The following is a 17,943-nucleotide window of genomic DNA, read 5'->3' on the forward strand; positions in this document are numbered from 1 at the left end:
ATTGATTGCACTTTGCCCAGTGTTTTTCCACTGCATGCATTGTTATATATATATATATATATATCAGCCTTATTTTTAAAGTGATTTATACATGGGCTAAAAGTGCAAGGTTGTACAAAATAGGGAACAATGCATGCAGTGAAAAACACCGGAATGAGTGTTGATTAATTAAAGGGAGACCCATAATCACTGTTTGGAGTCTACTATATAACCCTTATATTTTAGATTTATATGACAATAAAGGTTATGTTTTAATTATAATATCATTACATATAACAGTAAGAGTGCCCCAACAAGGGAAATTTCTGATCTAGCTCTAGTCTAGAGGTTTTTGTTACTAGTATGTTGTATACTTTTCCCTGGGAGCACCACCAACACAGTGAAATATCAGATTTATGATCTATGATTATTACAGTTGGTTCTAAAGATTTGGTTTCTAAATTCCGGTGCAGGATTCTTCGATCTGTTTAACAAATACCTATTATGTTATGCCTTGTCCCATTCTAAGTACACAGGTGCTTAAGGCAGCACAAACATCTATGGATCTCTACGCTCCACTGGACTACTATGGTTCGAATTATTGTAATAAGTTTCTACTATGCACAGGTTAAAATAAATATGCTGTATGAACTGTACGTCAAGGCGTATGTAATTTAATATAACAACCCTCACACAGCCTGTGTCGGTAGGAAGAAGGAGACACAATCATATATATAATTCAAAAAGGAATACCTGCAGGTGGGATTTGGTTACTGAAGGTGCCCACTTCATGGCTTCTTGCAAGATCATTCCACAACGAGCGGCAAAGTCTTTCACAATACTCTGTAATTAATCACAAGTTGATTGACAAATTTGAACCGTTTGAGATTATTAGACATCATCCATATAATTGCTGAACATTCCATTTCAATTTGACAATAACCCCCTTTTACAAGTATGCTAAGGTTCAGTACATGATGCTTAGAAAACATGGTGCTCATAGCAGATGTTATTACCTCTCTGGCCTCATATGTGTCTGGTACAGTTATTCTATATGGAGCATCTGGAATGTCATAATATGGTTGGTCCTTGTGAATGTCCTGAAAGAAATTCCCAAACATTTTCGCCATCAGTGTAAAATTGAAACCACAACAGCAAAGCACTACAATAATTCATTTTTCGGATAATATCATTAGTCTGCATATCATCATATCCAAGTGCAGCAGGGGGAAAGGAAGCAATTCATACATTCTGAACAGAGATATCTGGTCTCAAACTACACCCATATAATATAAATATCCCCCAATTCCACTTTGTAGAAATTATTTTCAGGTACCAAATATGTCCCTTGTTATAATACATACATTTGTTTATTTGCAATTTTTATTTATACATACCGCACTTAGTGAGAGGGACAAGGTCTGCAAAATGTCCAGCATTGTCTTCAGAACGGTGCCACTCCACAGTAAGTGGGGAAACCTAAAAACAAAAGTAAGAAACATTATGATTATCAAAAGCTGCCTCCTAGTGTAGGACGTTTTGATATAAACCAAGAATGACTGAAAAGGTCAAAAAGTGTAAATGGTCCTTTTTACCATTAGGAATGAACAAGTACGGAGGAGTCGTTATCCATAGGCCTTAAATCTCCTTCATACAAGATCTGCACACTATGGGGCAGATTCAATTACCCTCCGTGTTTATAGCACTAGTAAAGCTCAGGAGATATTCATTTATTAGTCAAATAACCCGCGGGTATTGCATTTTAACCCATAAATTTCTTGGAGCACCTGTTTTGACCTAAATAACCCTATATTGTTTGAGAAAAAAAATCTCTTTATAATATCCACAGAATATCAATAAAAATATTCTGTTTCCAAATTTGATCTTATATAAGTCTTTCTTACACCAAATAAGGTTGTTAGAGTTATAACACAGATATTCTTTACGATTTTAAAAGTCCCCTGTGTGTTGGAAACAGAGAGTCTCTTACATAGAGAATTCATAAAATAGTATCTTATATTAAAAGGGTTCCAGAGGGAAGATTCCATAATTGGTTACTATGTAAAAAAAATTTGATTAGATAATTCCCTTCAGTAAGACGCTCACAGTTTCTAATAATACAAACAAATCTAACTGAGAGATGATATACTACTTCTCTATTTCTATGGACCTGTGGTTTAACAGTGAGTAGAAGGACTATTGTCATAATGCAAGTATAGAACACTCGTACCAGCGGAGAATATTCAACTAGTTCATCATTGGTTTAGATGCTATACAACTGTAAGTGGAGAATGATTTAATTATATTACTATTAGCATGACTATAAAACAATAAATTGAACACCGTAATTATGTATCGATTCTCTTATTGCATAAGAAAGATCTATATATTGTAAGCTTGCGAGCAAGGCCTTCCTATATATAGATCTGTCTGCTATTACCCAGTTTTGTTCTATTAATGTTCCAATTGTAAAGCGCAATGGAATATGCTGCACTATATAAGAAACTGTTAATAATAATAATAATAATAATAAAGATCCAGCTATACATTCTTAACTACCGCAGATTGCCTATAATGCCACAGACTTATTCCGTATATTCTTGTATAGAAAAATATACTATTCGCTGGTCCAAATTTAGGAAGAAATGGATAGATAATGCGAGTGTTGCTGATGTAGATTCCTTCATCAAAACACACATACGTGTGTGTGTATATATATATATATATATATATATATATATATATATAAAACGCACACACACATACATATATATATATATATATATAATCCAAAAAGGTCCACACTCTCGTCTTCAATAATAAATTGCTGGGGTGACACACCCATATGGGATCACAATAATCCCCTTCATGCAAAAGTAGAAAAAAAAGGGGGGGTAGCACTCACCAGTCTTCTTAAAAACATCTCTTTATTATATCTCAGTAAAAATTTTTACAACATTTCAAAATCCAACGTTTCGGTCCTGTGCATGGACCTTTGTCAACCTTGACAAAGGTCCATGCACAGGACCGAAACGTCGGATTTTGAAATGTTGTAAAAATTTTTACTGAGATATAATAAAGAGATGTTTTTAAGAAGACTGGTGAGTGCTACCCCCCCTTGTTTTCTACTTTATAAATATATATATTATATATATATATATATATATATATATACACATATATATATATATATTAGGGATGTGCAGGCTCGGATAGGTTCGAGTTTGCACGTGGAGTTCGGATTTTTCCCTCCAAAAAAACGGAACTCAGAACGAGGCAAAACGTCATCTTACATGGACGAACATCATCATTCCTGGACTTAAGTCCAGGAATGATGATGTTCGTCCATGTAAGATGACGTTTTGCCTCGTTCTGAGTTCCGTTTTTTTGGAGGGAAAAATCCGAACTCCACGTGCAAACTCGAACCTATCCGAGCCTGCACATCCCTAATATATATATATATATATATATATATATATATACATATATATGTATGTGTATATATGTATATATATATATATATATATATATATATATATATATATATGTCACTTGTTTTTGTATATTAATACAAGATATATTCACTCATATCCCATATATGTTAATTATCATATAATCCTATTTTTTACTTTCATAGAATTGGATATTTGTTTGATTCATATCCTTTATTAGAACTGTATATGTTCATACACACATATACCCAGTATTCAGAATTGCATCCACATATATATTCAACAATATTATTCTCTAAGTAATGCCGCGTATCCACTTGCCAACTGAGAAACGTTTGAATGATTACAATATCGTAATTGTTCAGTCGTTCCTTATCCTGTAGGTGCCCACACTGAACGATATGTCGTTCGGTGCAGGCACCCTCCCTCATCCCCGAACATGCCTAATCTGTCATTATCGGCAGATTGACCGGCATGTTCAGGTGATGATTGATGTCGAAAACGACCAGCGGGAGCGCGCATCGCTGGTCGTTTCCGACGTTAAACTGCCCGATTTATGCACGATTAATGAGCGATTGACCGATGTCGTAATCGTTCAATCGGCAAGTGGATACGCGGTTTAACACAGCCGCAGAGTCTCCAATGGCATTCTCTGCTAGGATGCAGTGGCTGCGTTTATGAGCACCCTTAAATATAGAGCGGCATGCGTTACCTATTCTCTATATATATGTTCATACACACATATACCCAGTATTCAGTATTGCATCCACATATATATTTAACCATATTATTGAGTAACACAGCCGCAGTCTCTCCAACAGCTTTCTCTGCTAGGAAGTAGTGCCTGCATTTCTGAGCACCCTTAAATATAGAGCGGCATGCGTTACCTATTCTCTATATACTGTATGTTCATCCATACATATAGCAGGTGTTCAGTATTCCATCCACATATTTATTCAACAATATTATTCTTTACTTAGTACAGCCACCGAGTTTCCAACAGTCTCCTATGCTAGAATATGGTGGCTGCGTTAATAAGCACTCTTACATCTAGAGCGGCATGTGTGTTGCAGATTCTCTGTGCAACACAATCGTAGCACTGGCTGTATTCAAAGAGTCTACGGATAGTGTTACCAATAGTGCTAGGCACTTAGAATATGCCTTTTACATTTGGTTATATTAATTATGTGAGTGTACGCGATCACCATTTATATTAGACAGCACATGTCTGGTTGTTATCCCGTGCAGTGTAATTGTAGCACTGCCTGTCAGGGGATTCTATTATGAGACATATACCAACAGCTCTAAAACATTATGCTGCTATCCCTCTTAATATGCTATTGTCCTACATCAACCTCTCACTGATTTAGACTCGTAGATAGATCTTATTTACACATAAATATAGGTCAGAAGTGGAGCATGTGGGTCCAGTACAAGCCAACGCACGTTTCACTGATGGAGCTTTTTCAAAGCAAAAAAAAAGCTCAATCAGAGAAACGTGCGTCGGATTTTTTCCGAAACAATATAGGGTTATTTAGGTCAATACATGAGCTCCAAGCTGTCAGGATAATTTTATTACACTAAAAATTCTATACACTAATTCCAACCTTTTATATTTCACAGTTTTATTGAACCAATGATGAACTTTAAGAATCTGAAAAACCCAAAGCAAATCTTTTAGGCTCCCAACAAGGTGGAAAAGTAAGCCCCTTCCTGTCACAATACGTTAATGCTGCGAACTTTGGAAATCAATAATCCAAACAAAAGAGTCATACAACAAAAGTTATAAATGCCTAAACAATGTTACTAATAAAACTGGGCAAAGATTGCTTTTCTTTTGATTCATGTCACTTCCCAACTGAACACTTACAAATATAAAAATATATCACAAAGACATGTAGTGTTCATTCTAGCACCCTGCACCTGTCACACCCCATGCAGTTCCTCTTTCCTGCCTGGGGTGTCGCTCTCTGCTCTGGTGCTTCTAGCACACTGTGGTTTGTATCTCAGCAGTTTGTTGTATCAGCTGAGTGTGCTAGATGCACAAGAGCAGAGAGTGACACCCCAGGCAGGAAATAGGAACTGCACAGGTTGTGACAGGTGCAGGGTGCTAGAATGGGCATTTAATACTCACTTGTCTACCAGTCCAGATAAATACTTGTCTGCTACCCTCCTGATGCGTTTATGAATGTGATTGAAGTTCACAAGCAGGAACTGAGCATGGCGCTCCAACTCCTCCTCGTTCTCCTTTGTTTTAGGCTACAACAGAAAACAAATGGATATTGCAGAACACTTCTAAACTTGCTGTAAAGTAATAGTTACTTAAGAAAGAAGTGTATAGAAAGGAGAAAATAAAACACCGGGAAATGTTTTTATAACATGCAAATGAAAATGCAATCATAGGAGTAATTTACTGCCATAGTGAAAAAGAGCAACAATTCACAACAGCCAATCAGACATCAAATGTCTTTCTAACGGCTGTACTATCATAATTTCTGATAGGGAGGGGTTACAACAGAAATCATATGTACGGTATGTTCTTGGGTGGGGTACATGGAGATAAGCTTCTACAGTTTATTGTTTATAAGCACATGATTAAAACATGTTTTAAGTAGGATTAAGATAAAAAAGCAACTTCATCTATCACTTTAGAATGTACAACCTGGTAAAAACCACAGCAAGAAATACTATAAAAACCAAAGCAGATTTGACAGAACCACTGTAACGGTGCAAGCACGCTAGACGATATTTTGCACGATTTGCCCGATTTCGACGCAAATCGTGTCAAAGATGTCCAAATCGCGAGTGTCTACGCATGATAATGATGAGCGTCTCCGCGGGCCTTACATCGCATCTTCAGATCTTGCCTACTGCAATCTCATTAACAAGATTAAGGTCATTGGTCAGATCGTTTGTCAGATTGTACAGTTTATGCAAGATATCATTTGTCTGGGAGTGCAGGGGAGTTCAAGGGAAATTGTTGACGACATTGCATCTTTTGCGAGTCGTCTAGTGTGTACGCACCTTTACGGATTCTATGCAAACAGCAGAGACACTTACTGTGCCTCATTGTGTCAGAGAAGTCCAGTGGACCATCCAGTAAACCTCATTAGTTTCTAATTTGTCTAAGGACAGTGGCAGATGGGAGTTTGACTGGGGCGGTACACCTGTCAAACCGTAACGCAGGTGTCCTAAGGCGATCTAAAGCTTGGCTTGACAGTATTGGAAACCTGCCTATTTTGTCTATCACAGGAATTGGGCAGTGTGCCCTTCATTCACAATCAATCTCTGTATGCATTTATATGGTTAAATGATTTCCACGTAATTCAGTCTCCTACAATAATGCATTATGAGCAGTGTACACATTATTATTATCGTTTATTTATATGGTGCCACAAGTGTTCCACAGCTCCTTACAAAGTACATAAACAAATAATTTGACAACGGACTTACAGTAAAAAATAGGACAAGGACATGGATAATATACATTGATACATAAGTGACCATAACATCTAGATATGCAACAGAGCGTAAGCAACCAAGTGTTAGGTGCCCTGGTGGGGGGTAAGAAGTAGGTGAAAGTAAAGTAAGGAGAAGCACAAGAGGGTAGAGGCCCTGCTCGTAAGAGCTTACACATGATTGTTTTGTACCAGCGTGCAAAATAGGGACCATGTTCAGATCATTTAAATAAGGAGGCCACACAGGCTACTCAGATTGTGGAATTGAAAACACATCACATGTAATTTCTGTCCCAGGAATTAACTGAAAATGGAGTCTGTAGTAATTATGATTCACGTCAATTGTGCTGTGAGAACGTGTCCAGTGTATATGGTGTAATTGTTGTTTGAAATTGATTTCAAACAATGGATTTAAAGGTGAGAGACCTCCTCAGTTAGCCACCCTGTGGTTTTGTACACGAGACACCAAGGCCTACAGGTAACTCACATGATTGGAGACTCCTGCTGAGAAGATTACCTATGTAAGCCTATGTAATGTCCCACAGCAGGTACCCAGGTCCCAAACAGAATCAGGGTTACATAAATTATAGATCATACCAAGCAGTTCTTACCTTATCAGCCATCACTGCTAGGAAGGCATCAAATACTTTGTCTGCTACTGCAACAACACACTGCATCATCCCTGCAGGAAACAGAAATTACCACACATTGTTACCCAACTTACTACTTACTAGCCCCTGACAAAGAAGCAGTAATGTCAAGATACCATTCAGACCAAACTGAGGGGCAATAGCCAGAAATTGAGACTTGGACTAGCCATTTTTCCTTGGTATAAATATAAACTTTAGTTTGTCATTATTCATATCGACGAAAGACCATGAAAACACCTTATTCTATTTTTAAATGTACGTATTAGAGAGAACAGTAATAAGATGTCTGCTAATAGTAAATTATACACAGTATTACACATGGGAACAAGTCAATGATCTTGCAACACTGACTAGAGGACAACATCCTATAACTCTTAAATCGGGATGCAGTTATTATACCTACCATTAGGATGCCGGCTGCCTAAATCCCAGCGCCACAAACCTGAAAGACCGGCGACGGAAAGCCAACATCAGTGAAAGTGCCGACGCCAGAATCCCGAAAGCCGGCATCCCGATTGTAAGTATAGCGGGCGTTGTTAGTAGTGGGGGGGGGGGGTTTAGGCTGCGGGGAGTGAGGTTAGGGTTAGGCTGCGGACAGGGAGGGTTAGGGTTAGGCTGCGGACAGGGAGGGTTAGGGTTAGGCACCACCGTTGGGCGTTAGGGTATAAGGACGGAGGGTTAGGTTTAGGCACTAACCGGGGGGCTTACGGTGTGGGGTAGGTAGGGTTAGGATGCTGAAAAGGAGCGTTAGGGTTAGAGGGTTAAGGGGAGAGGGTTAGGATACTTGCCTAATCCCTGTCGGGATACAGAGCATCGAGAGGGCGCTGTCAGTCTTTTGACAGCCGCCATCCCGACTGCCGGTATCTAATACCAAACCCCTTAAATCCTTCCTCCACTTTACCCAGATGGTGCCTGAGTGTTCATCATTTTTCTTACCAAGTTCCAAAGTATAGAACTAAGGGTACGGACAAGACGAAAATTAAAGAATAGGAACCACAATCCTAACTAAGACTACAGAAAAACAACAGAAAAACAAGATCCTAAAGGGAGGGTGCACAGTGTTCACCAATGGACGAAGAAAAACAACTAGGGGGACAATGGAAACCGATAGGGACATTCCAAAGTCATCCCTAAGGGAGGTTATGCCCTGAAATGCGGTGCACAGCAGCTTATGGTTAAAATTGGTCATTACTGGATGCCAAAGCATGAAATCTGTAAAGCAGTGTTTCTACACTCATTACTCAGGGCTCATTAACAGTGTATGGTTTCCATTTTTCCTAGTTGGTGAACAGATATATTCATTACTGGCTGAGACATTTTAAAGGTGGAGAGAAATATTTTACTTGTGATTCTGTGAGGAAGGCTGGAAAAAATGCACTGTTATTGCTCCCTGAGGAATGAGTTTGGTAAACACTGCTACAGTGGATTGTGAAATTGTGCACTGAAAATCGGATAGTTTCCCAGCATAGCTACTGAGCAGAGGAACAGTGCAACACTGGCCAGGAGGCCCACATCGACATGGTGGAATGGGCTCTTCAAGTTACATGGACAGTGGATTGTACCCAATGAAAGCTGGGTGAATTATCAGAGTAGTCCATCTGAGTAGGGCTTGGTAAGACACAGACCAACCACCTATGTGAAGATTAGGTGGGTGTACCAAAAGGTCACCCATCCTCAACTCTATGGACATAGATCCACAATGTCCAGAAAATGAAGAGAGTCCTCTTCAAAGACCATGCTCAAGTAAGATCAAATACAGATGTCATATTGGCCCATATAGGAAGATTTAGCCCTAAGAACAAATCCAACTTCAGGGAAGACCAGGAATGGAGATCTACAAGACAAAGCCCTCAACTCTGAAACTCTCCTAACTTCTAACCAACTGGAAGAATGAGTCAAGCAAGCAACACTAACTCCACTTAATCCAAAGGTTTGAAAGGAAGGTGCTGTAAGGCGGACAAGCTACTGGTTATATTCTAAAGGGGCTATTTGGGGGTAAATGGAGGCTGTAGAGGAAGATCTTCACATCAGGGGAAAGAGGCAGATTTTTCTGCAAGAAAATAGTGAGATGTCTAAGACTTGAACTTTAAAAAAACAACCTACCAGAACAGCACTAATCAGAAGAACCAAACTAAAAAGTAGAACCTCATTGCTTCAAAGTAAACCAAAGATTTAGACTTTCCAAGTCATTTGGAAATTCTGTTTATTTCAGCTTCCAATCCCTGAGTATGCTCTGAAAACACACAGCCAGTCAAACCAGTAGCTGAAAAGACTATGGCTAGGAAAAGTGACCACATGAAAGTCAGTCGAAGTGGTGAAAAAAGTGGGTCATAGAGGCAGGCACCATGCTGTGCTCTTCGCCATGCAGTGAATGACGAGAATTGACAGACCAAAATGCCAGAACATCAACCATAAAACACCTGCAATTCCCAAGCCATGGAACCAAAGCTCTCCTCTCCATGGTGCAACCGAGATGCCATAGACAGCCTTTAAGCTGGACGCGACTTGCCCACAAGCTGCTGGAAGACTTCACGGAGAAAATGATATTCAGTTGGACTTCTGAAGAATAGCTTTTCCAGCCATTTACCCCAGGAATGAAAATGTATGCGATGGCTGGGACTTTTAGCTCCACCTCACACAGGATTCTCGCATGGCAAAAGCCTCGTCTGAAGTGATCTTGATTTATTATCCTTGCCAAAATGGTGTCTAGAGACGACAGAGTGGAAAACCTTCTTCCCCACTTGCCCAGATGGAGAATGGGTGACTCCTGTTAAGTTTGCTGCTCAACAGCCAACAGCAAATTGATAGATGCACCAGAGTTTGAAAGCTGGCTATAGGCCCCTGACTGTTATCTTGGGGATGGAGCCCTATGCTTTCCAGGGAAATGAAAAGGACTAAACCTAGGAGCTCCAACCCTTGGAGGTAATACCGGAAACTAAAGACTCTTACCTCCTGTTGCCTTGGAAATGATGGGATCCAAGTCTGGAACAAACAGCCACTTGCTCTCAAACGGAATAGTTTCCAGGGTTTTTATTTGATTTCAGGTTTGCCTGCCATCACCTTGACCACATACATCACCTTGCAGAAACAGCTAAGGCTGATATGCCCAAAAGAAAAGAGGCTGTATCCAAAGATGCATAGCCAATACAGATGGAAGCTTGTTTAGCATTATCCAATATGACAAGGATTTTTGATGAATCCATACTGGAATGTACACCCTCTGCCAACTGATCAATACATGTTTCCATGGCCTTGTTTGACCAAGTCACAGAAAGAACCGGCCACAGAGCTGTCCCTATAAGTGCAAAAAAGAACTTCAATATAGCCTCCATCTTATAGTCTGTTGAATCTCTCAACGCTGCCTAAGTTGAAGTAGAAATGACTGTAGCTTTTGTCAATCTAGCAATAGGGTGATCTACTGTAGGTGGCATCTCTCACATATTTGTATTTACCTCCAGGAAAGGACACATAAGCATAAAATCTGGCATAACCTTAAACTTTTTGTCCAAGCCTCTCCTAGAACTTCCATCCTCAAAATGTGAAAGTGCGGGAAAAACAAGTATCTGCTTCTTCTTCCATCTGAAGAGGGCAGAGGAAGTTCCTTCCCCAGTAGGGACATCGTCCAAGATCTGTAAAGTCTGGCAAATAGCCATAATCAGATCCCTCTCACACTATCTGGCGAGTCCTTGTCCCATTCTGAATGGTCAAACACTTACCACTGTCAACCTATTTACCTGACGGGCCAAATCATCAAAGGACTGACACCCAAGACCTTCACCCAGACAGGCTTCTCCTTCAAACCCTCAGACATGCGCATGCCGCGCAAAGGGCATCCTAATCTGTGCTTCCATTCGGAATTTGTTAGAACATACATAATGCAAAGCCTGCGCAGTCTCCTGCTTCACTTTGGGATGCTTAACAGCCATGTATACACAGAAAAGAGGGATAACTTCTGCCTAATACTCCAAGTGAGTGCAGAAATAAGAATATATATATATACACACAGTACTGTGCACAAGTTTTAGGCAGGTGTGAAAATTCTGCTGCAAAGTAAGATTGCTTTAAAAAATAGAACTGTTAATAGTTTATTTTTATCAATTAACAAAATGCAAAGAAATCCAAATCAAATTAATATTTGGTGTGGCGACCCTTTGCCTTCAAAACAGCATCAATTCTTCAATTCCTCTAGGTACACTTGCACACAGTTTTTGAAGGAACTCGGCAGGGAGGTTGTTCCAAACATCTTGGAGAACTAACCACAGATCTTCTGTGGATGTAGGCTTGCTCAAATCCTTCTCGCTCTTCATGTAATCCCAGACAGACTCGATGATATTGAAATCAGGGCTCTGTGGGGGCCATATAATCACTTCCAGGACTTCTTGTTCTTCTTTACGCTGAAGATACTTCTTAATGAAATTGGCTGTATGTTTGGAGTCATTGTCCTGCTGCAGAATAAATTTGGAGGCAATCAGACGCCTCCCTGATGGTACTGCATGATGGATAAGTACCTGCCTGTATTTCTCAGCATTGAGGACACCATTAATTCTGACCAAATTCCCAACTCCATTTGCTGAAATGCAGTCCCAGACTTGCAAGGAACCTCCACCATGCTTCACTGTTGCCTGCAGACAGCCCGTCGGCAAACAAACTGCCTTCTGTTAAAGGCAAATATTTAAAATGTTGACTCATCTTTCCAGAGCACCTGCTGCCATTTTTCTGCACCCAAACGCCTCTGACCTGTGGTCAGACAAAGTCAACACACTTATTAGTTCTTCCATCAAAACTTTTGCTAGTACTCTTAAATTAAAAGAAGTATAAAAGACTCAAGGGTGGTGTCGAGCTTCCTATTCATGCAGTTCCCCAGGTCTGCAGCATTCGCGATTGTGGTGTCTGCGATATTAGCACCTTTACCCTCTACAGCGATTAACATCATAACTGATCCTCACCGAAGAGAGGATAAAGGGATAAGCATCCTACAAGATCATGTCTGATTAGAAATGAAAGAAGGAAGAAATCATTCTAGTCAATTCCTCCTTGTTAACCAAGAATAGTTGAGTTAGTGCGACTAAAAAAAACCTTGAGAGGATTTAAAGTGTCTAAGATTATGAGCCTCTATACCGATAATATTCCAAAATCCCCAAAGGGATGTCAGAAAGTCATGTGGATGTGCCATCAGATTTCAGTAATTAAATGTGGATACAAATATAACATAATAAACTTCACCTGATTTATCTTTTTGAATAGCTTTGTCCTCAAAGTAAAAGAACATGACCTGAAATCGATCCTTATCCGTTGAGTGCAAGACCCTAGTAGAAAAACAATTGATATCAAAAGAAAAACAATGAACAGAGAAGGTGGTAAACAAAACTATTTCAATGGACCTGAGTGAACAGTAGTGTGTGTGTGTCTGCAGCAATACCCACCTCATGTGCTCAAGACGATATACAGAGAGTAGATAGGTGGACATAGCAAAGTCAAGCTTGTTGATGAGTGCAGATACCTCAGGGGCAGGATCCAGCAGATTGATAATGGTACTCCTTAGCTCATTTAGTTCTGCCTGCACAGGAAATATCAAAATTAGATTTGCCACATACAATAGCATATAGGAAACCGACAAAACTTTGGTTCTCACCGATGTCACAGTGTCATTCTTCATTGCAGAGTTGTACTGCAGGACAGAGCGCAAAGGCTCCTTACTAGGAAAAGTCAGTAAAGGTGACTTTGTAGCTATTTCACAAACTCCTTCATACCACTCCTCAGGCCAGAGACCTGCAGAATACAGGAAGAACAAAATGTATATGAAGCACAGAAAATGTGTCCCAAGAAATATAGGGCATACACTATTAAAAGGCATAATACAGAAATACAGTGCAAAAGTTATTATAGGGACCAGACGAGTGTGTTATACAAAGAAGAAAAACCATACCATGGGGAACACAAGCATAGAGTAATGTGTTGGCTATGAGTTACCTGATCCTTCCACTGCAAATCCCATAAGAACAGAGTATAACCAGAAATCTCGGAACAGTTTCTGAAGCCGGGGCTTAGCCTCTTTGATGGGTGGTAATCTTCGAGTCAGCTGTATTTCAAAAATAGTGATAAAATGTTATTTTCTTGTAATGTTATATACAGTACATATTAGTGATGAGCGGGTTCGGTTCCCTGAGAATCGAACCCACCCGAACTTCGGGGATCCGGGGCAATCAGAGCTCAAGCTCGGATCTCCCTGTCTGCCCCGGATCCCTCTCCCGAGGCAAAACCTCGAGATCTGCTGTCGGATCTCGATGTTTAGCCTCGAGCGGCCATTTAAAAAAAATGCCTTTGCCTTTAATGGGCAAAGTGCTGATTGGCTGACAGAGCCGTCTGTCACGGCTCTCAGCCAATCAGCATTATGGTGCTCATTTGCATGTAGCACGGACTCGTGAGATCCGTGCTACATGCATCTGTGTGATTGACAGTGACACAGAGCACAGATGGGTCAGTGAGACCAGTCTGTGCTGCTGTGTATTTCAATGACACAGATGCACGCACGGACCAGGAGATCCGTGCTACTTGCATCTGTGTCATTGACACAGAGCACTGACGGGTCTGTGAGACCAGTCTGTGCTGCTGTGGTGAAAAAAAAAAAATCTGTGGAAAAACAGAAAAAAATGGCGTGCACCCCCCCAAAAAAGAGCAACCAGCCCCGGGCATTAGTGACCCAGTGCTGGGTGTGCTTAAATACAGGGGACAAACAACGTAGGGGTCCCCTGTACTTAGGCACAACCAGCACCGGGCTAGTCAGAACCAGCGCTGGTTGCCAAAATACGGAGGACAAACGACGTAGGGGTCCCCCGTATTCTGCGCAACCAGCTCTGAGCTCTGATCCGGTCCTGGTTCCGGAAATACAGGGGAAAAAAATTAGTAGGGTTCCCCTGTATGTTTCAGAACCAGCACTGGACTTTTTCTAGCGGGGGGCTGATGCCACAGCCAGGGGAGCCCTTTCACCGGGCCCCCCAGCCGCAGCATCAGCCTTGACCGCTAGTCAGCCCAGGCCGGGGATCCCTGGAGAGCTGGGGACCCCCCCCAATAAAGGGGTCACCCTCTCCAGGGCACTCCAGGCCCAGGCTGATAGCCCGGGGCTATCCCCACCACCCCTGGTGGCGGTGGGTGGCGGGTTGATAGTGTGGTGTGGTGTAAATAAAGAATATCAAACATTGTCTTTAGAAGTAGAACTGCAAGTCCCAGCAAGCCTGCCTCGCATGCTGGTACTTGGAGAACCACAAGTACCAGCATGCAGGGCATTAAGGGCCCACTAGTACCTGTAGTTCACCTGTAAAAAAATGTTTAAAAAAAACACAGGACACACACACCGTGACAGTATAAGTTTATTAAACATACATACACACACACATACTCACCTATGTAACCCTGTAGCATCGGTCCACTTGTCCGGTAAAGTATCCATAGGGGAACTGTGAAAAAAGAACATACTCACCATCTCCTATGCGAGGTTCTGTCCTCTTCGTTCCAAAGTAGGCATCCCCGGACTTGGCAGAAAAAAAAACGAAAACCCGATCCACGAACTTAGTACTGTTCTATAAAACGGTACTTCCCGAATGAGAGCTTAGCGGTGGGGTATCACCATGGAAACCGAAGGGTAAACTTTAATAACCTTGCGGCTCCCACCATTGACTACAATGGAGGGAGCCGTTCATTGGCTGAGAGACGGGAGATGACCTCTCTTAGCCAATGAACGCTTAGCAGCGGGGTTTCCATGGTGATACCCCGCCGCTAAGCTCTCATTCGGGAAGTACCGTTCTATAGAACGGTACTAAGTTCGTGGATCGGGTTTTGTTTTTGTTTTGTTTTTTTGCCAAGTCCGGGGATGCTTACTTTGGAACGAAGAGGACAGAACCTCGCATAGGAGATGGTGAGTATGTTCTTTTTTCACAGGTCCCCTATGGATACTTTACCGGACAAGTGGACCGATGCTACAGGGTTACATAGGTGAGTGTGTGTATATGTATGTTTAATAAACTTATACTGTCACGGTGTGTGTGTCCTGTGTTTTTTTTTAAACATTTTTTTTACAGGTGAACTACAGGTACTAGTGGGCCCTTAATGCCCTGCATGCTTGTACTTGTGGTTCTCCAAGCACCAGCATGCGGGGCAGGCTTGCTGGGACTTGCAGTTCTACTTCTAAAGACAATGTTTGATATTATTTATTTACACCACACCACACTATCCCCTGGCTATCAACCTGGGCCTGGGGTGCCCTGGAGAGGGTGACCCCTTTATTGGGGGGGTCCCCAGCTCTCCAGGGATCCCCGGCCTGGGCCGACTAGCGGTCAGGGCTGATGCTGCAGCTGGGGGGCCCGGTGAAAGGGCTCCCCTGGCTTGTGGCATCAGCCCCCCGCTAGAAAAAGTCCAGTGCTGGTTCTGGAACATACAGGGGAACCCTACTCATTTCTTTCACCTGTATTTCCAGAACCAGGACCGGATCAGAGCCCAGAGCTGGTTGCGCAGAATACGGGGGACCCCTACGTCGTTTGTCCTCCGTATTTTGGCAACCAGCGCTGGTTCTGACTAGCCCGGTGCTGGTTGTGCTTAAGTACATGGGACCCCCTACGTCGTTTGTCCCCTGTATTTAAGCACACCCAGCACTGGGTCACTAATGCCCGGGGCTGGTTGCTCTTTTTTTTGTGGGTGGGGGGCACGCCATTTTTTTCTTACACAGGTTTTTTTTTTTACCACTGCAGCACAGACTGGTCTCACGGTCCTGTCATTGCTCTGTGCCAATCACACAGATGCATGTAGCACGGATCTCCCGGGTCCGTGCTACATGCAAATGGGCACCATAACGCTGATTGGCTTCCTGTCTGCCACTGCAGTGCCACTCCTAGATGGGCCACGTGTTTGTGCCGCCCACTTGTGTCGCTTAGCATAGTCATCCAGCTACCTCGGTGCAACCTTTTGGCCTAAAAACAATATTGTGAGGTGTTCAGAATAGAGTGGAAATGAGTGGAAATTAATGTTATTGGGGTTATTAATAGCGTAGGAACAAACATAAGGCCCATTTTATGTGATTTTAGCGTGTTTTTTTTTTTTTTTTTTTTTTTTAAGAAAAGATCCAGATCCAAAACACAAAACCCAGAACCCAAAACACGGAAGGGCTGTTTTGGCAAAACCAATCCAGATCCAAAACACGAAGAAAGATCCTGATCCAAAACACGAAAAGTGGCTGGTGCACACCCCTAGTACATATACACTACTGTACATGGCCTAGAATATAAAAATATTTGAGCCACACTCACAGGTAACAGGTGTATAAAGTCAAGAATACGGCCTACAATCTCCATAGCCAAACATTAATAGCACAATGGGGTCATGCTGAAGAGCTCACTGACTTTAAATATAGCAAGGTCCTAGGATGGCACCTTTCCAGCAAGTCACTTCATAAAATTTCTGCCCGGCAAGAGGACTCGGTCTACTTCAAATGATGTTATTGTAAAAAGCAAACGGAGCAAAAACAGCTCAGGTTCGCATCATGAGGCCACACATGCTCACAGAATGAGGCTGGCGAGTCCCGAAACATGTAAACATTTTGTTCTCAGGTGTAACACTGACTACCAAGTTCCTAACTGCCTATGTAAACACCAGCACAAGAACTATATTTTACGTTTATTTTATGTGGCAAAACGTTGGCGGACGTGATGTGAAGCTCACAGCCATTGGAGCAGTGGGAACACATTCTCTGGAGTGATGGATCAAGCTTCACTATCTGGTGGTCTGACAGACAAATCTGGGGTTGGTGGATGCAGCACAACACTTCCTGCCCAAACCAGTACTGACAACTGTAAAAATTCAAGAGAAATAACTGTCTGAGACCATTTAACAACTTTGGGAAGGATTGGAATGCTGACTGAGTCAGGACTCATTGGCCAACATCCGTGCCTGACCTCATGAATGCTTTTGTTGGTGGATGGATACGAATCCCTGTCATGTCGCAAAATCTAGTGAAAAGCATTCCCCAAAATATATAGGAGGCTGTTATGGCAATAAAAGGGGCCCCATCCCACTATCATATTCAATTAGCCTCGATAACGTAACGTGGGTGAAAAAGGGAGGTAGCCTGGGGCTTTATCGCCCAAGGCTATTCAGTTAGGCTCCCTTTTGCACCTGATACCATTGTTAACGCCCATTAAATTGATGTGTTAACGGGCGTTAACACACAGATCCTGTGAAAAGTTCATGGATTTGTGCGTTAACAGGGTTGCAGCACCCGTTAACCATTTAGTTATCAGGGTTTTTTTTCATTGCTTGTGCAGTGGTGAAAGAAAAACAACCCCGATAAGTGCTGCCGGTGGCCTTACTTCCCCCTGTGTATAATATATATCTTGGAACTAACACTCCCTGTATTCA

At 41.7% G+C, this 17,943-nt stretch overlaps 1 protein-coding gene across 2 annotated transcripts in view; it reads right to left on the reverse strand.

Moving 5' to 3' along the window:
• Window positions 1–17,943, reverse strand: part of PI4KA (phosphatidylinositol 4-kinase alpha) — a 162,254-nt gene that overhangs the window by 64,282 nt on the left and 80,029 nt on the right. For both annotated transcript variants that reach the window (XM_088477833.1, XM_088477832.1), the window contains exons 20-28: window positions 13,510–13,618; window positions 13,172–13,308; window positions 12,963–13,096; window positions 12,763–12,845; window positions 7,501–7,571; window positions 5,566–5,690; window positions 1,377–1,458; window positions 996–1,079; window positions 733–822 (exon numbers count right to left, since the gene is read on the reverse strand). In XM_088477833.1, the coding sequence (XP_088333959.1) occupies window positions 733–822; window positions 996–1,079; window positions 1,377–1,458; window positions 5,566–5,690; window positions 7,501–7,571; window positions 12,763–12,845; window positions 12,963–13,096; window positions 13,172–13,308; window positions 13,510–13,618 (915 nt within the window). The remainder of the gene's footprint in view (window positions 1–732; window positions 823–995; window positions 1,080–1,376; window positions 1,459–5,565; window positions 5,691–7,500; window positions 7,572–12,762; window positions 12,846–12,962; window positions 13,097–13,171; window positions 13,309–13,509; window positions 13,619–17,943) is intronic.

Source organism: Taudactylus pleione, unplaced genomic scaffold (assembly GCF_031769625.1).
Source record: "Taudactylus pleione unplaced genomic scaffold, aTauple2 ptg000205l, whole genome shotgun sequence".
In the NCBI taxonomy this organism is placed as follows: Eukaryota; Metazoa; Chordata; class Amphibia; order Anura; family Myobatrachidae; genus Taudactylus; species Taudactylus pleione.